Source organism: Myotis lucifugus, unplaced genomic scaffold (genome assembly GCF_000147115.1).
Source record: "Myotis lucifugus unplaced genomic scaffold, Myoluc2.0 scaffold_258, whole genome shotgun sequence".
NCBI lineage: Eukaryota > Metazoa > Chordata > Mammalia > Chiroptera > Vespertilionidae > Myotis > Myotis lucifugus.
Window position 1 is genome coordinate 1 of NW_005871306.1, and position 24,129 is coordinate 24,129.

Genomic DNA, 24,129 nt, shown 5'->3' on the forward strand with positions numbered 1-24,129 from the left:
GCTGGACTGACTTTCAACTGCCAGCACTGCATGTCTTTTCCTGAGGGTTTCCTCTGGTTGCCAGCATCCCCTCTGCCTAAGTGTGCAACAACACGCATGACTTGGGCCCTTCATCTCCTCCCACCAGCTCAGGAGCAGCCCTCCACCAGTGAATGCTGGGATTGCTGGACAATAATACCTCAGCTCTCGCCCTGCAGGTGGATAACTCTGAGGCACCAGTTCCTCCCTCTTATCCAGGGGCTTCCAGCAGGAGTAAGCACCAGCTGCCCACAGTGGTGAAAGTATTCCTAACACACTCTAATCTCTCCTCCCTACTGCTACTGGGGAAACTCCAGTAAGAAAAAAAAAAAAAGTTACCCAAACAAGCAGACCAGAAACAGACTCATAATAAAAAATAAGTAAATAAATTTTTTAAAAAGCAAACAGACTTAGACACAGAGAACATTTTGACAGTTGCCAGATGGGAAGTGGGTTGGGGAAGTTGGTAAAAAGGTGAAGGGATTAATAAATACAAATTGGTTGTTACAGGATAGTCACGGAGATGTGAAGTGCAGCGTAGGGAAGACAATCAATAACAGTACAATAACTGTGTGTGGTGCCAGGTGGGGACGAGATTTACTGGGATGACCACTTAGTAAGTTACATAATGTCTAATCCCTGGGTTGTACACCTGAAACTACTATGATGTACATCAACTATACTTGAGAAATAAAAATTATTTAAAAAATTATTTTAAAAGCAGTTCCCCTTAAGGACCGGGAAGGGAACACAGGATGGGAAAGAGACATCTCAGTGTATACCATCTTATACTGTTTTGCTATTTGGACATTATGAATATATGAACTATTCATGAAAGATCTCACAAAAATGCGTTTGCCAGAGAACCCCATTACTGCTTTGCTTACGGTATTTCTGCTTGATCCCAAACCACTGCTTGCCATATTGCAAAGGTGTGAGTCCCCCATTTTCTCTCTCTCTCTGTTGTTGGAGCACAAGTCCAAGGCTGCAAACAGAATGGGGGAGTTAAGGGCGATGGTGATTCCCGGCATTGCCTGTCTGGCAGTGAGCAACGTGGACCCAGGACTTTGGGGCCTCATTTCATCACCCGAGAAGTGGGCATACCAGTAAACACGCATCTAACCTTCTTCTCAAAGTTGTAAGAAAAATGACCCCTGTTGGATCTAATAAAGCTCACCCTGAATAAGTTTGCAGGCCTAAGGAGCTTATGGATTGCTAAACCAATCAAACATCGGTCATTCACTCAATACAGTAAATGTATTTAACTTGAGGTGCTGGGTTTGTAAAATTTCTACAAAGAAGTAAAATGCATGATTTTTTTTTCTAAAGAGGCACTCACTGAAAAGTAATGTAGCCTAGTGAATGCTCAAAAAGATATAAACTCTGACATGGACAGAGTTGGTCAAGTCTCAGTTCTACAGCTTGGAACAAATGGTTGAACATTTCAGGGCCTTGGCTTTCTCATTTGTGGAAAGAGCATTATTGCCTTATCTACTGTTTCGAGCTGTCACAAGGGTTGCTGAGGTAGTTGTAACATGCTTAGGGCATTCCTGGGCACAGGGAACAGTCAATGAAAAATGACCTTTTCTCTCAATTACTATAGATGCCCAGGTGGCTTTGGACTCAATTTCTGAAATGGAGCATCTTTTGGTTGGAGTTATATGCTTGAAAGCCACAAAACACTCAACTAATACCGCCTTAAGAACAAAAATACTTTGTCTCAAATAACTGAATGGCGAGAGTGCATTTTTATTTTAGCTCTGGCTTGATCTAGGGCCTCAAACTCGGTCATGCCAGCTCGGTCTTGCTCTGCTTCTCTGAGCACGACTTTGCTGTGTGCTGGTTTCCTCCAGAAAGTTCCTTAAAGGGGAAGACAGCTTCTGACATGGCTCCTACTGAGCCCTACCCCTTAATATTCTTGCTCTTGGCTAATCACCTCCCCTACAGGTTGGGCTAGACCAGTGGTTCTCAACCTGTGGGTCGCGACCCCTTTGGCGGTCAAACGACCCTTTCACAGGGGTCGCCTAAGACCATCCTGCATATCAGATATTTACATTACGATTCATAACAGTAGCAACATTACAGTTATGAAGTAGCAACGAAAATAATTTTATGGTTGGGTCCCAACATGAGGAACTGTATTTAAAAGGCCAGAAGGTTGAGAACCACTGGGCTAGACCCAGAGACCCATTTCTAATGAACAGACTCTGACAACAGAGATGGAATGTCACTTTTGAGATGAAATTACAAAAAAGACACTGGCTTCTCCTTGCTCACCCTGTCCTGTTCTCTCTTGGTTGCTCACTTTTATGGAAGCCAGCTGCCATGTGGTGAGCTGTCCTGTGGAGAGGCCCAAGTGGCACAACACTAATTACAGCGTCAGGCCAACAGCCAGTGAGGAAATGAGTCTTTCAGCCCAGTGGCCCACAAGGAACTGAATCCTGCCAGCAACCATGTCAGTGAGCTTGGAAGCAGATGTGTGCTCCAGTCCAGCCTTCAGATGAGACCCCAGCCCTGGCCAACAATGTGATTACACCCTTGGGAGAGAACTTGAGACAGAGGACCCAGCTAAGCTATGCTTGCATTCCTGACCCATTGAAATTCTGAAATAATACATATGTTTAAGCCACTAAGTTTTGGGATAATTTATTACATAGCAGTAGATAAATAATACATCTCTACTTGGAAGTTCAGGCAGGACCAGCCTTATATTCTCATAGATCCAAGGTAAAGAAAGTGTCTTTTTCCTGATCACTCAAAAAAAGTCCTATGATTCATTCCTGGTTAGGCCTCAATGACTTACCTTGATTCATATGCCCACCCTTTAAGACAGTGGTTCTCAACCTTCCTAATGCCGCGACCCTTTAATACAGTTCCTCATGTTGTGGTGACCCCCAATTTCATCGTTACAAATTCAACATAATTAAAGCATAGTGATTAATCACAAAAACAATATGTAATTACATATGTGTTTTTCCGATGGTCTTAGGCGACCCCTGTGAAAGGGTCATTCGACCCCCAAAGGGGTCGCGACCCACAGGTTGAGTGAGAACCGCTGCTTTAAGACCAGGAATTGGCAAACTATGGCCTGTGGACTAAATCTGGCCCACTGCTTGTTTCTATAAAAAAAAGTTTTATTGGAACACAGCCTCATTCATTCACATGTATTGTCTATAGCTGCTTTTATGCTAAAATTAAAAAGTAAAGTAGCTGTAACAAAGACTGGATGATCCTCTACGTCTAAAATATTTATTAGCAAATGTTTCTGTTGAAACCAGCAACCATTTCTGTCACTTTAGGAAAAACATTGCTGAACCTTGCTTTACCCCAATAACTCTGACCAAGGTCATTGGGTATTATGATTGGTCAAGTGTAGGACACATGCTTCCTCTTAGGTAGAGGGTATGTCAGCCCCATTTGAAGCGTATGGCTGGAAGTGGGGGTGGACTGGACCCCCAGGATCTTTGGATGATGGTACTTACTCACCTGTTTAAAGGCAATTTGGGTGCGTCTGTGCTGTCTACACTGGATTAGGTTGAGAGCCACTCTGTAAAGATGACCGCTGATTTGCAAGAACTTTTGATACCCCCCAAAATTAAATGCTTGTTGAACCTTCAACATACTAATCTTTCAAACTAATCTGAACTCGGCTTATCTTTCTGAAGACGCATGGTAGCTTAGAGTTGGCTCAAAATGAACAAAGTCCTCTCTAGGAAGGTATAACATCTCATAAAAATGGAGGCATCTCCAGGAGTTTGATCCTTTCATGCAGCTTCTCCTGGGAGGGGCCTGGTCTCGGAGCCAGGAGGGAAGGCTGCCTCGCCACAGAGATGTCCACATGGAGACTAGCGGGTCTTCGGTAGATTGGGTGGGGAGTCCTACGGGCAGCTTCTCCTCTCCCTTCCCCATGCAAGGGAACTGACCAGAAATTAAGGGGGGAAGAAGAAGGAAAAGGAGGCAAGACAAGATGGGAAGGAGAGACCTGCTGTATTTGCATCCAAATTTTATAAAGACAAATACTTTTGTCATGACATGTGTATTAAAAGTGGGATTAAAGTAGAAATGTAGGGAAGACATCATGTCGTTCATTCACATAAATACCGAACATTGGCTATGGCCATTCAGTAGGTCATCCTAAGTTGAGGATTGCCCCAGTGGTCTCTGGTATTAGTTTCTGCCATGTAACAGCCCCAATATCTCAGTGGCTTTCCATAGAAATGCTGATTTTCCTTTTCATGGGTCTGTGAGTTCATTGGGGCTGTGCTGGGTTTGGCTCTGGGCCGCCAGTGGGTTCACAGGCCCACATATCTACTCGTGTCTCATTGGGCCATCAACTACACAGGCATGTTCTCACGACAGGTCACATGAGAGTGAGAGGATGAGCCAAATTGTACAGGCACATTTAAAGTCCTCCTCCAATCAGGCCCACTGGTATTTCATTAGCCAAAGAGCCAAGTAAAACAATGGCTTGGCCCAAAACCAATGGGGCAGGGAAGCACACTCCACTCACCATGATGCCAGCGGGCAAGGGTGGATGAATGTAATTCTGTCCCAGGGAGGGAATGCCAACTGGAAACAATGATCTCACCACATTTACTAACATTAAAAATAGGAATACAATCACGTGGCTAAAATCAAACGGATTGATAGATATATTTATAGTAATATAAATGTTTATATAAACATTACGTAGAAAACCCAAATTTTGATCAGCTTTATGGCACGTGACGTATTTTTCTGGAAAACTGACCCATGGGCTGTGGAATTCTAATCTTTGCTGCTTTGCACCACTAGGGTGAAGCACTGTCATTATTTTACAGCTTCTGGCTTGGCTTTCGATCAGTAATAACAGTAAATTAGAAGCTGATTTACATACCTGTTCACCCAACATAGTGATCAATAATGCCACTTCACTCTCAAAGGTTTCCCAGTTTGGATGACAAGCTTATATGATCATCTTATAAATACAATATAAATACAGGATTTTGTTCTCCAGAAACAAACAACCTTCCTAAGAGCTAACACTCGCCAAGAAGCACCAACCTTTAAAAAAAATGTATTTTGCTTTCCCGTCTAGAAAAACGCTTGTTACAAATGACCTCTCTTCCTCCAGACCTTCATATGTTCCAGCCCACCTTAAGCTGCTCACCCCCATTTCTGTTTTCTGCATTCAACTGTCTAACTCCTACCCCTCATTTTGACTCTATGATTCAAGTCCAATGAAATAAACTAGCTGTGTGAGCCGAGGCCAGCTGCTTACTCATGCTGTTTCTCAGTCTCATCAGCCCTAAATGGTGATGGTAATAACAGCTCCCGGGTAGGACTAAGGGGGATGGTCCGTGAGTTAATGTGACTGACACAGAGCAACTGCTCAGTAGGTAGTGGACACCCTGATAAAAATTCACAAATGATTCTAAAAGCCTGAGTATAATGATGTCTTAAAAACTATGGCAAAGAGTGGGAACAACCCAAATTTCTATCAGTTGATGAAGGGATAAACGAAGTGTAGTAGAGTCATACAATGGAATATTAGTTGGCCATAAAAAGGAATGCAATACGGATACAAGCTACATGGATGAAGCTTGAAAACATTATGCTAAGTGAAAGGAGCCAGACACAGAAGATCCCATCGGTATGATTCTAATTATGTGAAATTATAAAAACAGGCAAAGCAACAGCGACAGAAAGTAGATTGGTGGTAGCCAGAGGCTGGGGAGAGGCAGGGGAAGGACAGTGACTGCTAGTGGGGACAGGGTTTGTTTTGGGGGTGATGAAAAGGTTTTGCAATCAGAAGCTGGAACTGGTTGCAAAAACACAATCATAGTGAGATGTTTAAAAATACTTTCAAAGTTTATCAAACAGACAAAATCTACGGGAGGATTACAGGAAATGAATAACAAGTCAACATGCTTCATTCACAGATATCCACCAAACTTTTACAAAAATCACTCGTGAACATGGCCATAAAGAAATCTAAAATTGTCTGGCCGATGTGGATCAACGGTTGAGCATCAACCCATGTATCGAGATATCAAGAGGTCCCAGGTTTGATTCCTGGTCAGGGCATATGCCCAGGTTTCCAGCTTGATCCCTAGCAGGGGACATGCAGGAGGCAGCTGATCAATGTTGATGCATCGGTGTTTCTATTTCTCTCTCCCTCTCACTTCCTCTCTCCCTAAAAATCAATAAAAACATTTTCAAAATTAAAAACTAAAATTACAAGAAGTACTTTTACAGGTCGCATTCTCAGACCAAACCCCATTCTTATCAGAAGCCAAAAGCATGGTTTCACAAATTGGAACTACTTGAAAAATGAAAAGCATACCTTGATGTAATGCTCAGATTTGTTCCCCCTGACCCACAAACCCAACCAACCAACCATCCCTGAAACTCAAATAACAAATGATCTAGACATTTATGAAAGGATGCTTCGGAGAAAAATCTATACAAATATGGATGCCATGAAAATTTTTTGAAAGACTTCGAAATAAGCAAAAGAGATTTCTGAGTGTCCTGTTAGTTTCCAGCTCTGGATTGTCTAATTCTATAGGGGTTAGTGCCTTTCATTGTATTTGAGGTATTTTACAACCTTGTGGGTTATAGAAAAATATAATAATGCAAATAAATCATCTACATAAATGCAAACAGACCGTTGCCCTGGAGATACCAACCAGTTGCATCTGTCTGTAAATTTATTTTTGTGTTTCTGATGGCCGTTGTAAGTCTGCATTTGTTGAATTAATTCTCCTTTGAACATGTTGTACCATTTTACTGAGTCCCCAATTAAATAATTAAATAAATAAAATCCCTAATATGTTCATTTTATATTTGTACAACAGTCATTTTAAGTTTTTTAAAAATTATCTTTTGCCCTAACTGGTTTGGCTCAGTGGATAGAGTGTCAGCCTGCGGACTCAAGGGTCCCAGGTTCGATTCTAGTCAAGGGCATGTACCAGGGGTGGGCAAACTTTTTGACTCGAGGGCCACAATGGGTTCTTAAAATGGACCGGAGGGCCGGAACAAAAGCATGGATGGAGTGTTTGTGTGAACTAATATAAATTCAAAGTAAACATCATTACATAAAAGGGTACGGTCTTTTTTTTTTTTTAGTTTTATTCATTTCAAACGGGCTGGATCCGGCCTGCGGGCCATAGTTTGCCCACGACTGGCATGTACCTTGGTTGCGGGCACATCCCCAGTGGGGAGTGTGCAGAAGGCAGCTGATCAATGTTTCTCTCTCATCGATGTTTCTGACTCTTTGTCCCTCTCCCTTCCTCTCTGTAAAAAATCAATAAAATATATTTAAAAAAAATTATCTTTTAACATAGGTGAAGTCAAATGGAAAATATATAGCTTTAAATGCTTTCATTACTAAAGGCTAAGAATAAGTGAACTTAGGGAAATTAGAATAACAAAATAAATGGAAAGAAAAGCACAGAAAGAATGTTTAAAAAGGTAAAAGCTGAAATGAATAAAATGGAAGAGTAGAGAAAAGAAATAAAAGCAAAAGCTTTACTTTTACTTAATACGAATGACAAAATAAACTCTCGGCAAACTAAGATGAAGAATGAAAACACAAAACAAAAACAACAGAAATAAGAAAGCTGCTAAACAAATGTCAAGGATTTAAAAATAATTTTAGGAGAATGTTAAATGGAAGGGCCACAGATTTAAAAATTTAGAGCAAAGTGAAAAATTTTTTTTCTTTTGAAAACTATAAATTACCTAAATTGATTCAGATGAAACATAAAACAGACTGAAAATTACAGAAAAAATTGGAAAGGTTATTAAGGATGTACAATGATAAAAGGCATCAGCCCAAATGATAAACAGATTTATTATTGAGATAACTAAATATTTACTGGTTACTGAGAAAGAAGGCAAGAGTCCCAATTTATTTTCAGAGTAGAATAACCTAAAACAAACAAACAAGCAAAACTCCAAGCACAAAAAAACTCAAAGCATAAAGAGAACTAGACACCAACTGCACTGACACATGTAGTTGTGAAGTATTCAAGGAAAATATTAGTAAAAGAGATCCAGCAATGCATTAGAAAATGAATCCAACACGACCAAGAGGGCTTATTTCAGGAAAGCTGGGTGATTAGGTACCAGGCGATGTCCTGCACTAATTTACTATAGCAACATATTTAAGTGCAAAATCCAAATACTTATATCAAAACATATTGAAAAGATATTTGATAATAGTAAGGAATTCACCCTAATGAAAACTCTATGTAAAAATTAGAGTAGCCCTAGGCAGTTTGGCTCAGTGGATAGAGAGTCGGCCTGTGGACTGAAGGGTCCCTGGTTTGATTCCGGCCAAGGGCACATGCCAGGTTGTGGGCTCGATCCCCAGTAGGGGTGTGCCAGAGGGAGCCAATCAATGATTCTCTCTCATCATTGATGTCACTGTCTCTCTCTCCCTCTCTCTTTCTCTCTGAAATCAATAAAAATATATATTAAAAAAATTAGAGTAGAAGAAAATGACCTAAGTATGTAAAAACCAACACCCAAAGGAACCGTGTATTTTATATTAAATTTGAAAATTCTAAAACCATTCAAGTTAAAGTTAGAGACGCAACAAGGATGCCAGCTGTAGCAACATTGTTTGGAGGTTCTGGCTAATGCAATAGGACAAGAAAACAAAATTAGTATATATACTGTAAGGAAAGGATAAAACAATCTGGAGATGAAATGACTATGTCATATCCATCATATATCATATTTATCAGAGACCAAGAGTTTCTAATAAATACTGTCAATTAATAATAATTTTTGCTACTAGAGATTGGGACTCACAGCAGATCTACCTAATGCACAGATACAAACCCAAACAGGCAGCCAAAATGGGGAGACAAAAAAAAACAAGCCCCAAATGAAAGAAGAAGAGACTTTTCCATAAGAAGAGCTAAATGAAATGGAGATAAGAAATTTATCAGATATAGAGTTCAAAAGAATGATGGCAAAGATGTTCAACAGCTTGAGAAAAGATATATAATAACTATGAAGACTAACATAGCACTAATAAAGATACAGTGGAAGGAATACCAGATTCGGGGGAGGCTGAGGATTGGATCAGTGAATTAGAAGACAGGGTAGAAAAAACCAATCAGAGAACCAAAAGAAAAAAAAACCAATAAAAAAACCCACAGGAGGACAGCTTAAGAGAGCTGTGGGACAACATGAAACATAACAATACTTGCACAATAGGTGAGCCACAGGGAAAGAAAGCGAGCAAAGGATAGAGAATGTGTTTGAAGAAATAATGGCAGAAAACTTCTTCAACCTGGTGAAGGAAAAAAGAAATCACACAATTTCAGAAGGCACAGAGTCCTAAGCAAGAAGAACTAAAAGAGTCCATGCCCAGACACATCATAATTAAAATGCCTAAAATTAATGACAAAGAGAGAATCTTAAAGGCAGCAAGAAAAAAGCATTTGTTACCTACAAAGGAGCTCCCATAAGGCTGTCAGATGATTTTTCATCAGAAACTCTACAGGCCAGAAGGGAATGGCATGAAGTATTCAAGGTAATGAGAAGCAAGGATCTGAAATCAAGATTACTATATCCAGCAAGGCCGTCATTCAAAATAGATGGTGAGGTAAAGAGCTTCCAGACAAAAAAAGGTAAGAGAGTTTTTTACCACCAAACCAGCACTTCAAGAAATGCTAAAGGGACTGCTGCAATGAGAAGAAAAGAGAGAGAGAGAGAGAGAGAGAGAGAGAGAGAGAGAGAGAAACAAATGGGACTACATCAAAATAAAAAGCTTCTGCACAGCAAAAGAAACCATCAACAAAATGAAAAGGGAGCCCACTGTATTGGAGAACATATTTGGCAATGATACATCTGATAAAGGTTTACTATCCAAAGGAATGCATTCAACTTAATAACAGGAAGACAAACAATTCAATTTAAAAATGGGCAAATGACCTAAATAGACACTTTTCCAAAGCAGACAGACAGATGGCCAAGAGACAATGAAAAAATGCTCAAAGTCACTGATCATCAAAGAGATGCAAATTAAAATGACAATGAGCCCTAGCTGGTTTGGCTTGGTGGATGGAGCATCGGCCTACAGACTGGAGGGTCCCAGGTTCAATTCCGGTCAAGGGCATGTACCTTGGTTGTGGGCACATCCCCAGTGGGGGGTGTGCAGGAGGCAGCTGATCGATGTTTCTCTCCCATCGATGTTTCTAACTCTCTATCCCCCTCCCTTCCTCTCTGTAGAAAATCAATAAAATATATATATTTAAAAATAAAATAAAATGACAATGAGGTATCACCTCACACCTGTCAGAATGGCTACTGTCAACAAATCAACAAATGACAAATGCTGGCGAGGATGTGGAGAAAAGGGAACCCTAGTACATTGCTGATGGGAATGCAGACTGGTGCAGCCACTATGAAAAACAGCATGGACTTTCCTCAAAAAATTAAATAAATTTGACCCAGTGATCCCACTGCTAGGAATATATCCTAAGAAACCTGAAGCACCAATCAGAAAGAATGTATGCACCCCTATGTTCATAGAAGCACAATTTACAATAGCTAAGATCTGCCAACAACCCATGTGCCCATCAGAAGATGAGTGGATATAAAAGCAGTATTTACACCATGGAATACTATGCAGCAGTAAAAAAGAAGGATCTCTTAGCCTTTGAGACAGCATGGAGGGACCTGGAGAGTTTTATGCTAAACAAAATAAGCCAGTCAGAGAAAGACAAGTATCACATGATCTCACTCATATGAACAAAATAAAATAATGAACAAAATAAACTGATGAACAATATAGATTCAGAAACATAGAGCATGGAAGAGACTGTGGAATCTCAGAGGGAAGGTGAGAGTGGGTGGATGGGTGGGAAGAGAGTAACCAAAAGAACTTGTATGCATGCATTCATAACCCATGACACAGACAATGGGGGGTGAAAACCTGGGGTAGGGGGTGGGGCAAGCTTATAGCTTGGGTCAATGGGAAAAAAGGGGGTTAAATGTAATACTTTCAATAATAAAGATTAAAAAAAGATTTTTTTTGCTAAGCTAGCTTATTCAATTATATCAAAAATAGCTATACTTTATGCTTGCAACAAATAATTATTTTAGTTGAGTTTTTAAAAAGTAATTTTTATTGATTACAGAGAGGAAGGGAGAGAGAGAAATATAAATGATGAGAATAATTGATTAGCTCCCTCCTGCATGCCCCCTACTGGGGATTGAGCCTGCAACCTAGGCATGTGCCTAGACTGGGAATTGAACTGTGACCTTCTGGTTCATAGGTCAATGCTCAACCACTAAGCTAAGCCAGCTGGGCTAACAAATGATTATTTTAAAATGGAAAAAGTTCTATTTACAATTACGGTAAAATTCAGAACATGAAAATACAGGCGTATATAATAAGACTATACTGTATATGAAGAAAATTATGTAATTTCATTGAATAATGTTTACAACAGCATTTGAATAAAAGTTTTTGGGTGGAAGATTTAACATTTTAATCAAGTTATTCTTTTCCTCAGTTCATATATCACATTGATGCAATTCTAATAAAAATCCTCAATGGATATTCTTTTTCTAGATGGGGGGAGGTACTGGACAAGTGACAGTTAATCTAGAAGTATGAATACCTAAGAATTGCTAAGAAAATTTTGGAAAAGAGTATCTACAGAGTCTCTGTAAGTCCAAAAGCTATTAAGGTTTACCTTAATGCAAACATAATCAAATATGTGATGTTGGCAAACCAGAGAAGATATGAAGATCAATGGGACAAAATAGAGATTCCAGAAATAGATCCAAGTACATTTGGGTACTTCATCTAAAGGTGAAATTAAGATTTCCATCCTAAGGGCAACCAAACTCCTACATCAAAAGTGTATAGATATGAATCCTGGCAGCAGCAAGGTGCTAACTAAGCCAAACAATAACAATATTACAGAAACGCCTCGGGAGGGAGGGCCTTCATAGGAAAGACAGGAGCCACAAATTAAGCAGAAGAATCTGACTGCATAAAAGGACAGTCATTTTTATATGGAAATAACACCATAAGGAAAGTCAAAAGACAAAGCACAGGAGGGGAGAAAACTCAGCAATAAGTGATGGACATGGGTTCGAATCCTTGAGTTCCCAACAACCCAAGGAAAAGAATGAGTGTGTAGGAGTTTAAAGGTCATAGGAGAGAAAAACGCAAATGACCAAATAGTCTATGTAGAAACAAATACAGATCAAAACACCATCTGGGGAAACGCACAAGGACTAGACAACTCATTTCTCTCATCAGATTAGCAAGACTTCAAAGGCCGGAAAACACCCAGGGTTGGTGATAATTGGGCGCAGCCCAGATAAGACTACCATTTTGAAATCGACACAGGTACAAACTATGGAAATGCATTGAAACTCCAAAAGTACAACCGAGTATGAGGAATTATGTAGGATGTTTTACTGTGGATATTGTAATGGCAAACAAAACAAAAAACAACCTAAATATCCACGAAGAAGATGGTTGAGTAAAGCATGGTTTGGTCATAGCCTCATTTTTGCTTAAAAAATAGTTAGGGCCTGGCTGCAGTGGTTTAGTTGGTTGGGTGTTGGCTGGTACAGCGAAAGATTGCCAGTTCGATACCCAGTCAGGGCACATTCGGAGGACAACCTATTGATGTTTCTCACATTGATGTTTCTCACACTCTCTCTCTCTTTCCCTTCCTGTCTCTAAGCATGTTGCTGGCTGAGGGGGCATACAGGAGGCAGGCAATCCATGTCTTGCTATTACATCAATTTTTTTTTTCTTTCTCTCTTCCTTTCTCTAAGAAAAGTCAATTACAAAAAAATAGTACATAGGAAGGAAATAGTTTGACCAATTCAACATCAACTCTATAACTGGAGTAGAAAACAGAGACATAAGCAAGGAAAAAAGATCAGGAGAAACTTCATCAAAATGGTCCCAATGTTTACATCTGGATAGTAATATTAGTTACTAATTTTTCTAGATAATGTTTCCCATACTTTCTATATTTCTAAAAAAATGTTTATTTTATTGATTTTTAGAGAGGAAGGGGGATAGAAACATCGATCAGCTGCCTCCTGCATGCCCCCTACTGGGAATTGAGCCCGAAACTTGGTACATGGGCCAGTGCTCAACCAACTGAGTCACACAGGCCAGACCCATACTTTCTATCTTGAATATACATTACATATACAGTCAGGGGAAAAAATCTTTAAAAGCTGAAGAAAAGGGGTATTCTGGGTAAAAAGAAAGAAGTAAAAAACCAGGTTCATGACAATGGAAGTTTCCCTGCTAAAATTCAATAGCTGAACTCCCTCAAGAGCTACAAGCAATAATATTATTAAAATACTAACACTGGACGCTGCAAGCTTTTTTGATTTCTTATCAAACAATAATGAATCATTATTACCATTGCTGATATGAAAAGAAAGAAATTCTGGCAAAGAAAAAACAATGAATTATCAGCATTGTGTTCAAGTAAGTAAGGAGCAAAGAAAGAAAAGCCCAATTCAAACCTGTATCTATTTCCAACGGACAACCCTCAAGGTTTCCAGCTTTGCCATTTTGTTATTTCTTTATTTTGTTTTATATCTTTTATGTAAAAGTAAACTGATGTGCATGAGAACTCTAAGTTTGTGTATTAGGGAAGTAAAAGTGTGTACTAAAAACTCTGATTAAAAAAAGTAAGTGTTCTTATATTTTAAATATACTTCTCTCACAAGAATAACCTAACTCACAATCTTGCTGACATTCAGTGAGAGCATGCTTCATTCATTCAGTACTTACTAAGAGCCCATCATGAGTTGAAGATCATGCTAGAGGCTGGAAATCGAGATATTATGACCCTAGTTCATGTATTTGGGTATAATCCTAGCTTGCTCTCTGGTGCCACCTACTGGTCAAACAGCATTTCCACTCAAATCACTTGAGGTACCACAGATATTTGACTGTTAAGGCGTTTCTATAATACTTACAAGCCAGGGCCACACACCTTTGCTTGTTCAAGTTCTCTGTAATGATATGCTCATTCACATCCCCTCAACCCCAAATCATACTGTGACTACAAAATCATTAACATTCAGTATATTTTAATCATGTATCAATTTATTAGAAAATCATTCCCTTTTTGTTTTAGAACTAAACTTTTTTTTGGAGGGGGGTGTCAAAAACCCATGTAACATTATGTAGAAAATGGTCCTTCCTACCATAGATTTGTAGCCATGTATTCTGGGGGTATTTCAGAATGGCACGTGAGAGGCTGGGAAGTACCATCTACTCCACAAGTTTAATGAGATGGAGAAAACTTTTATTAGAGTTGGGAAATCAAGTTGGAGACAAATGTGCTCACTACTCAATGCATTTAATTCCAAGCTCTAATCATAATTATCCCGGTAACATTGAAGATTCTACAACAGTGACAACACTGCGATTCAAGAGGTCTCAAAGTTATTACAGCATTAAAAATTATAGTGGGCAGTATAAAATTACAATTTATTAGGGGTGTGTGTGTGTTCACAATAATGTTTAAAAACATAAAGGGCATACCTCTTGCAGAATTCTATGTATGACTTGTCACATCCCCCCCCCCCCTTTTTTTAAGCTCCCCCTTCCTTCTTTTTTTAATCTGGTATGGAATCCGCTGGGCAGAGCAAAGCTGGGTGGGCCCCTCCTTGAATGATAGAGTAAGTCTGCTTAGGTAAGTCTGGCTGAGAGGAGGAGAATATCGGTGGGGCCGTGGTGGCCACAGCGATGTTCTGGCCCCCATCGCTCACCACAGTCACCTCGGCCGTGCCCTCCTGAATCAGAGCGTTAAGGCCTTCAAAGTCGGTGCAGGTGATGCCGGAGCTGGTGATAAAAGTCTGGTTGCCAGCGCCTTCCTGGGGGCCGCCCGGGGCCGTGGGGATGAGAGTCTGGTGCAGAGTGGCTCCGTCCGTCTGGTCATGCGTGGTCAGCAGGACAGCGGGCTGGGTCATGGCACCCACCTCGCTGGGGCACCCCGAGGGCTGGGGAGGGGCGATGAGATTGACCTGGCGCAGGATCTGCAGCCGGCTGTTAGCGGGCAGTTCCTCTGGGTTCTGGGCCACCAAGGCCGACGGCACGAGGTTCACAGCGGCCGCCGCAGCCTGGACGATGGTGTTTGTCTGGGGCACCTGATGGCCCACAATGATTTTGACTCTCCCCTCACTGAACTGGGGCACTGGGCTGGGCTGGAGGGGGACCTGGAGGTGCCCCACCGCGAGGGGCGCGGCGGCGGGCTGCTTGCTGGGGTCGATCTGAAACTGCAGGACGGTCACATCCGAGTTCTTGTTCTCATTGTACTCACTGTGCTGCCTCTTGTGGCTGCGCAGCGAGTCCTCCCGCATGAAGGAGGCTTCGCAGATGTCACAGTGGAAAGTCTTCTTGGCGTCCAGCTTGGCCACCTGCCGGCTGCTCTGACGGCCCGTGTCCTTCCTCTCCGAGGCCTCGCTCTTGACCTTGTCCGCGTGGAACTTCTTCATGTGCTTGCTCAGGTTGCTGGGCTGCTTGGTGTCGAAGCTGCAGTAATTGCACTTGAAGGGGCGGTCGGTGCAGTGGATGCGCTCGTGGATGCGCAGCGCCGCCTTGCTGGAGCAGGAGTAGCTGCACTCGGCGCACTTCTCGGGGTGCTCGGCCTGGTGCAGCCGGCTGTGCTTCCGCAGAGTGGCTTTGCTGTCCCCCAGGAAGTCGCAGTGCGGACACTTGAAGTTATTCCCGCTGTGCTTGATGCGGATGTGGGACTTGAGGTTTCCCTTCATGGTGCAGCGGACATTGCAGAACTCGCACTTGAAAGGCTTCTCCCCCGAGTGCACGCGCATGTGCCTTTTCAAGTCCGAGCTGATTTTGAACTTGGCGCTACAGAGCCAGCACTGGAAGGGGGCGTCCCCTGTCAACACAAGGTGAGTTTCGATGAGAACAGGCAGGCAACAACCACAGCGGATCCCCCCGAAGCACACACCTTCTAACCGCAGCTCCCAGCAGCCCCTGGGGGAAAAAAAAGGGGGTGGGGGTGGAGGGCTTCTCTTCTTTCCCCAAACCTAAGCCACCACCACATGCTTGGTGCACCACCACCGTCTCAAAACCCAGGAGAAAAACGGAGATTGGAAAGAGCTCTGAAATTTGTCCCAAGTAAAATAAGATGTGTGCATATCCTTAGCATAGTCTTTAAAACAACCGAGCTATCGCTCCTACAGTTACTGTGACCACTCTGGTTCGGGGTTGTACCATTCTGCGTGATCCATTGATTGTGACTGAGTTACATGTTGTAACAGATTGCAGGACACATTTCGAACCAGTCAGCTCCGTGCTCACTCATTAGAATACTCTTTTTACCGTGATTCAAATGGCCAGCTTATACTTCAGGCAGATTCTCATTAATAAAGACGTGTTTATCGCGCAAACTTTATCCCACACATTGCCAACTGCGTTCTTTGCTGGTGGAGTTATAAAATCCAGCCGCTTGACTTTCTACTTTTTAATTTTAAGTTCACGTTCGCTGAAAGATGAGCAGGGAAAGTGAAACTGCAAACATCTGAACGGCGTGATACTCCAAATGGATTTGGTCTGTGAGTGCCAAGTCCAGTGTATCTGAGGCACATGGGTGGCCCCGCCCATTTCAATTATTGTATAATTAGGCAAAACAACAGCAGCTAACATTCTTCAGGGTTGCTTCCGGGACGGCAGGCACTCTGCTGAACACTCCATAAGAATGGTCTCATTGGATGCTCCCACAGTCCCAGGAGGTAGGTACATTAGCAATGTTATCATTCACACCATTGTGCACATGAGGAGACTGAGGCCTAGAGAGACTACACAGAACTTGTTCACAGTCGCCCGGGAGCATGTGGCAGGGCCTGGACTCCCAGGCTGGTATGCTTAGATGCCAGGTAATTAACCATCGGTGCCTATGGCCAGTGTTCGCTGTCTTGGGCCACAGGCTCAATAGACTAAGCCTGTGTTCCTGCTTTTTGGTGTAAGGCCTAACACATCACCATGAGCTGCTTAATGCAGGCAATTAAAGACAACAGGGAGTGCCCTAGCCAGTTTGGCTCAGTGGATAGAGCGTCAGCCTGCGGACTGAAGGGTCCCGGGTTCGATTCTGGTCAAGGGCACATGCCTGGGATTGCGGGCTCAATCCCCAGTGGAGGGTATGCAGGGGGCAGCTAATCAATGCTTCTCTCTCATCATTGATGTTTCTATCTCTCTCCCTCTCCCTCTCTGAAATCAATAAAAAATAAAAATAAAAAATAGCCTTGGCTGTTTTGGCTCAGTGGATAGAGCATCGGCCTGCAGACTGGAGGGTTCCGGGTTTGATTCCAGTCAAGGGCACATGCCTGGGTTGCGGGCTTGATCCCCAGTAGGAGGCGTGCAGGAGGCAGCCGATCAATGATTCTCATCCATGTTTCTATCTCTCTCCCTTCCTCTTTGAAATAAAAAATAAATAAATAAATAAAAAGATGACAGGGAGGAGAAATAGCAAGCTTCAAGAAAATTGGGAAGCCCAAACCTAAAAAATGCTTTATGTGTAACTAAATATCACCAAGATCATGCACACTAAATTCTAGAATGGTAAGCTATGGCCAAATCTGGCTCACAGCCTGTGTTCGTAAACTAAGTGGGTTTTTAAAAAATATATTTTATTGATTTTAGAGAGGAAGAGAGAGAGAGAGAGAGAGAGAGAGAGAGAGAGAGAGAGAGAAAGAGAGAGAGAGAGAGAGAAACATCAATGATGAGAATCATTGATTGGCTGCCTCCTGCACGCCCCCTACTGGGGATCGAGCCCGCAACCCAGGCATGTGCCCTTTGCCGGAATTGAACCTGGGACCCTTCAGTCTGCAGGCCGAGGTTCTACCCATTGAGCCACACCAGGTAGGGCTATAAATAAAGTTTTATTGGTATGCAGCCACACCCATGAGTTTGTGTGTTGTTTATGGTCACTTTCAAGGCACAGGTGAGAGACTGTGATAGAGACTGTGTGGCCCACAAAGCCTAAAATACTTACTATCTGGCCCTTTACAGAAAAAGTTTCATACCATCAACCCCTTTTTCCCGGTTCAGTGAAACCCATGGGCCCTTTCTCAGAATAATGCTTAAATATTCAAACTAAACTGAAAATGAATAGGGATACAAAAGAAACTGATTACATTGAAGTAATTATTAAAAATTAAAAGAGCCGAAACCGGTTTGGCTCAGTGGATAGAGCGTCGGCCTGCGGACTGAAAGGTCCCAGGTTCGATTCCGGCCAAGGGCATGTACCTGGGTTGCGGGCACATCCCCAGTGGGAGGTGTGCAGGAGGCAGCTGATCGATGTTTCTCTCTCATCGATGTTTCTAACTCTCTGTCTCTCTCCCTTCCTCTCTGTAAAAAATTAATAAAATATATTTTTAAAAAATTAAAAGAAAAAAAATCTGTGGTATGGCAATGTATGTGCTTACCAATGTATTAAATAGTAAGATCCAACGGCAGGTCTAGTGACTACAACCCTTTCTAAACAGAGAGAGCACTGAGGAAATTCTGATCTTCCTGCAACCACTGGTATGGGAAGACCTGTGGTTTCTACTGGCAACGAGTCCCGTGCACTGTGATCAGACGGGTTGCCAGTTGCTGTAACTGAAGGACGCATTGAATTTCAGTCCAGGTGAGTGAAAATGAAGATGCAAAGTCTTCCCACCCAACTTCATGGACTTCCTAAATTCTACGCGTGGCTCCGTGCGTGGAGGTGTCTGTGGTCTCAGAGGAAGACTTTCTGCTCCGGAATGTTTTTTAAAAAATATATTTTATTGATTTTTTTACAGAGAGGAAGGGAGAGGGATAGAGAGTTAGAAACATCGATGAGAGAGAAACATCGATCAGCTGCCTCCTGCACACCCCCTACTGGGGATGTGCCCGCAACCAAGGTACATGCCCTTGACCAGAATCAAACCTGGGACCCTTGAATCCACAGGCGGATGCTCTAACCACTGAGCCAAACCAGTTAGGGCTCTGCTCCGGAATGTTTTACCAGGTTTTCTGTTACATCCCTGCTGAAATTAGTGACAATCTTTTTGCCTTTTTTTTAAAAAGCATCAGCAGCGATGAAACCCAGAAAAGACAGATAACCAAATCTCACAGAGCTTAACAACACTTTTGACATGAAAGTCAAAGGTTTAAATCCCTTTGCCATCTTCTTTATTCCCCTTTAACCATAGATTTATTTCTTAAATGAGGAATGCCCACTACCTCATCCTCAGTGCGGACTTAATGGGTGTTGTTGAAGGAATAAATGACAGACACATTTAAGTGGACAGATCTTTCTTGAGGTTAAGTTGCTCCTAAGATGACTGACAACGTAGTTGATCAAAGCGAAGGAAGAGTAAAACAAAATCCTATTACTTTTACAATTTGTAAAATGTTATAAGTGCCGCAGACTTAAAAAGGGGAAGTGAAAACTCCATGGAGACATAAATGGAACACATTCAAATTTTTAGATAATACACTTTTCTGGACCAAGTTAAAGATGCTACAATAAATGCTAAGTTTATCCATGTAAATCAAAATGATTCTGAACCATTTCCAAAAATGAATCCTTCAGCTCCTCTAACTTAGGTTGAGGAGATTTCTGAAGATCGGTTGGGCATTAGTTATGTCAATGTCTTAATGTGCTAAAGGCCACAAAAATGTCCCCCAAACTCCCACCAACCATTTCTCCCTGTAGCCATGGCCTCTGTCACATATGTCATCAGGCATGCTCTCCTGACCGGGGCAGGACGACCTGCCATGACCTCAGACAACAGGACCCATCATGGCATCAGATTCAGCTGATGGTACGCTGCGCAGACCTGACACCGTAATGGCTTGAAATGGGCTTGTGCATTGGGATTTGCTCGCTTGCACGTCTGTTATCCGTCGCCGTGAGAAGGTCAAGCCTGGGCTGACCCTATGGTCCCAGGAGGAGGAGGACAGGTGCGTGGAGCAGAGCTGGGGAACCACGGTAAAGGCCAGTGCACAGCCAGGCCACGGCCAGCTGAGTCTCCGGCGGACGGGGAAGTGAGCCGGCCAAGATCAGCAGAGCTGCCCAGATGACACCAGCTGATCCCCAACGTGGGAACAGAAAAGGTATGTTGTTGTATCCACTGAGGTGTCGGGGTTGTTACACTGCATGGTTGTGATAACAGATAACGGATACAGATACCAGTACCGAGAAATGGAGCGTTGCCACAACAGAAAACTAAGTTATGTACCACTGGCTTTCGGATTGGTTGGCAGGCAGACGCTGCCTGTACACTATGGAATGGCAAATATTTGGTAAAACTGTCACCTGCGGTAACTTAAAAGATAGAATAGCCCTAGCCAGTTTGGCTCAGTGGATAGAGCGTCAGCCTGCGGACTGAAAGGTCCCAGGTTCGATTCCGGTCAAGGGCATGTACCTTGGTTGTGGGCACATCCCCAGTGGGAGGTGTGCAGGAGGCAGCTGGTCGATGTTTCTCTCTCATTGATGTTTCTAACTCTCTATCTCTTTCCCTTCCTCTCTGTAAAAAATCAATAAAACATATTTAGAACAACAACAACAAAAAAGATAGAATACACACCTATTGAATGGTGGACTTGATCGAAGAGGTTAATTCTAGGCAAAACACCCAAAGTGTCTCACAAGCTGCACCTGATAAGCTATCACAAGAAAGAGACAAACACACACACAAAAAACCTGGCCATTTTCTAAATGGAACTTAGAGAGAGAAAATAGAAAATCAAAGATCCGCTGGGTTGAATAACGATGCTCATCTTGCCTGGCCAGTGTGGCTCAGTGGTTGAGCACCGACCTGTGAACCAGAAGGTCACAGTTCGATTCCCAGTGAGGAAACATGCCCAGGATCCCCAGTGAAGAGTGTGCAGGAGGCAACTGATCAATGATTCTCTCTCATCATTGATGTTTCTCTCTCTCTCTCTCTCTCTCTCCCTTTCTCTCTCAAATTAATAAAAATATATTTTAAAAAAACCACAAAAAGATTCTCATCTAGATTCTCATCTCCAGCCAGCAGAAGGTTTTCAAAGAAAACAAACTGTGGACAAAGATCCTGTCCAGGGAGTTGATCTCGAGATGGTGAGGAGTGGGGTGGCGGGGGGTGGGGTGGGGCGGGGACAGTGAGGAGTGGGGGAGAAAAGACTGAATGAGAAATGAAGGGTGTGAATGTAGGTTCTGCTAAAATCTCTAAAAGAGTGAAGCTGGTGCCACGTAGATTCTCTCAGCTGGACAAGGAGTCCTACAGGTCTCAAGGATTCGACCCACAGAAGGCTGTGCGCCCAAAGTGCCTGCCGTTGGGCTCAGAGGAACGGCAAGTCTCAGGAGGGACGGTGGTGTGGCTGCTGGCACCGACACAGCGGAGGCTCCGAAGTGTCACGACAGCTCTGCCAGCGAAGCTGTCCCAACCTGGACTAAAACTCGAAAGAGGTGCCCAGCTTTCGGCAGCTGAGACGCAGGCTGAGAAAGGCTCCCAAAGGCACGTTTTCACTCCTTTTCAGAAGTAGCCAAGGAAGGGGAAGGAAAGGAGGTGCCACGGAACAATCTAGAAACCAGGGAGCTGAGCCAAAGCTCATCACGAACCATTCCCTGTCCACAGAGTGGGGGCCCGGGACACGGGTCGGAGGGACTTCAGAAATGTGAGGACCAGTGACTGCCAAGTGCCTCAGTCCTTACCCGTCCCAACAGCAAGGTACTGCCGTTGTCCTGGCTCTGGACACCGGGAGTGTGGGACGGACTTGTCTTTTTACTGCTAGTTGTCAAGAGGACACGTATCCAAACCTGACGGAGATCGCGAGATCCTGGACTTGGGAGGGTGTGAATGCATCTGCATGCCAGAAAGATGTGAATGACGGTGGGGTGGCCTCAATTCTTTATCCCTCCCTGCATCTCTCTGGCCTTTGCCATGTAAACTTGTGGTACCTCCTCGTGAAGGTAAGCTCGGCCTAACCCTTTACACCAGGCCCAAAATATCATTTTCTTTAGCCAGTGGGATACAAGTACAGGTTTGAAATGGGGTTACACACTTAGGCATGCTTGCTTGTATTACTGCCACAGTGATGAGAAGGACAAGCCTGTGGTAGCCCACTGGTCCCAGAAGGAGGAGGAAATGTATGGGGGGGCAGAGCTTAAACCCCCGCCTACCTGCCCCAACCAAGGAGCCCACAGCTAACAGATCCCCAGCCAAGGGCAATGGACACCCAGCCTTCCCCAAACACGTGACTGAGCCCAGCCAACATCAACAGAGTTGTCTAGCCACGCCCGTGCTGACCTGAAGTATATGAACAATACATACTTAGTATGATATGCCCCTGGGGTTTCACGCTGGTTGTTACACAGCATCATTGTATCAATAGCTGACGGATACACTTGCCAGAAGGAAAACACACACCATTTGTTAAGTTACCTACTCTGCTGAGCTTTTCCATCAAGCTGTCCCACGCTCAACTCATCAGAGTATACTTTAAGACGGAGGGAAATGACTGAACAACCATTATGCAGAAATGTATTAAAAATGCACTACTTGTATCTCTATTTCGTTTAGCATATCTCCTCAATTAAATACTAGTGAGCAAATTATAAAGTTACATACAGCTATACAGAGAGAGAGTTATAAATTGGAGGTTCCCCCTATTTTACTGAGAAAGGCACTTCTGGGCAGATGAAAAGCAAAACTGCATGCGATGGGATCATCAAATACATATGTTGTGCCTATGACGGAAGCAATAGCAAGCCAGGAGCACAGAGCGGGGGCGGCGAGGGACTTACCCGTGTGGGACCGGAGGTGGACGGTGAGCTGGCTGGAGTTGCGGCTGGCGTAGGGGCAGATCTGGCACTTGAAGGGCCGCTCGTCGGAGTGGATCCGCAGGTGCTTGTTGAGGCTGCTGCTGTCGGCCGCGGCGTAGTCGCACGTCTTGCACTTGTAGGGCTTCACGCCCGTGTGGCACCGCATGTGGGTCTTCAGCTTGTCCTTCCGGCTGAAGCACTTGCCACAGACCTCACACTTGTGGGGTTTGTCTCCTTCAAACACACAGAACAGAGGCATCAGGAAACAAGCGTAAAGAAGAAGGCTTATCTCCCACTGCCTTGTGAAAGGAGTAATAGTGATCACCAAAGACTGTTAGAAAACCCCAGGACGGGATGGGTGGTTGGCAAAGAGCTAACATCTTGGGAGGTAGGTGGGGTGTCTCTATTTTGAAGATGACTGTGCTATTACTGGTATTTTCTAATTTTTCCTATGTTGAATATGAACTTCTTATTTATTAAGAATAGAATGCAACTCGGCCAGTGTGGCTCAGTGGTTGAGCATGGACCCAGGAACCAGGAGGTCACTGGTTGATTCCTGGGATGCAGGCTCAGTCCCCAGTAGGGGGCATGCAAGAGGCAGCCAATCAATGATGTTCCTCTCTCACCTATGTTTCTATCTCTCTATCCCTCTCCCTTCCTCCTATCTAAAAATCAGTAACTACACATACTACTATAAAGAAAAGAATAGAATGCAACTTAAATTTTTAAATTTAAGCTCAGTAAAATAAAGTGTCCACTGTCCCTCATATCCATTCTCTCCATTTCCCTTGTCACAACAGACATGCCCTAAACCTCAGACCCCTTAGGTTTTAGGGGCTCGTGTCTGACCAGCTGCGGACCATGTCTTTCGGCCTCATGTGCAGCGAGGTGTGATTCTGCGACCACGTCCTCATCAGTGAAATGGCAGAGAAGGAAAATGTGCCCCTTTTGGAAAAAGAAACTGTGTGTTTTATACTTTTCCTCTTTCCCCTCCTTCCTGTCAGCTGTAACCAAGACATGGGGTGAACTGGCAGGTGTGGGCAGGTTAGGCCAGCGCACCTGCAGACGGTGGGGATCGTAACGTCATATACTGTGATGGCACAGAAGGAGCTTAAACCCCCGCCTACCTGCCTGGACGACCTGCTTACCTCTGGCCAGGCATGTGACAGAGATACAAAGCCATACCTTGTCTGAGCTGGTGTCGGGTTTCTTTGCTATACCTGCTTAATCTGGACTCGCTACACACATGTCAACCGTACGTTTTTTGATGTAAATTGTTCCAATCTCTTTTGTATCTGTGTGTACCTGTACT

At 43.3% G+C, this 24,129-nt stretch overlaps 1 protein-coding gene across 1 annotated transcript in view; it reads right to left on the bottom strand.

The window, feature by feature from the left end:
• Positions 1 to 14,307: 14,307 nt before the first annotated feature.
• The window catches only part of ZFP64 (ZFP64 zinc finger protein), a 32,195-nt gene continuing 22,373 nt past the window's right edge, over positions 14,308 to 24,129 (bottom strand). Inside the window, exons 5-6 of the mRNA XM_006099090.3 lie at positions 22,800 to 23,051; positions 14,308 to 15,920 (exon numbers count right to left, since the gene is read on the bottom strand). Of these exons, the coding sequence (XP_006099152.1) occupies positions 14,638 to 15,920; positions 22,800 to 23,051 (1,535 nt within the window). The 3' untranslated portion in view covers positions 14,308 to 14,637. The remainder of the gene's footprint in view (positions 15,921 to 22,799; positions 23,052 to 24,129) is intronic.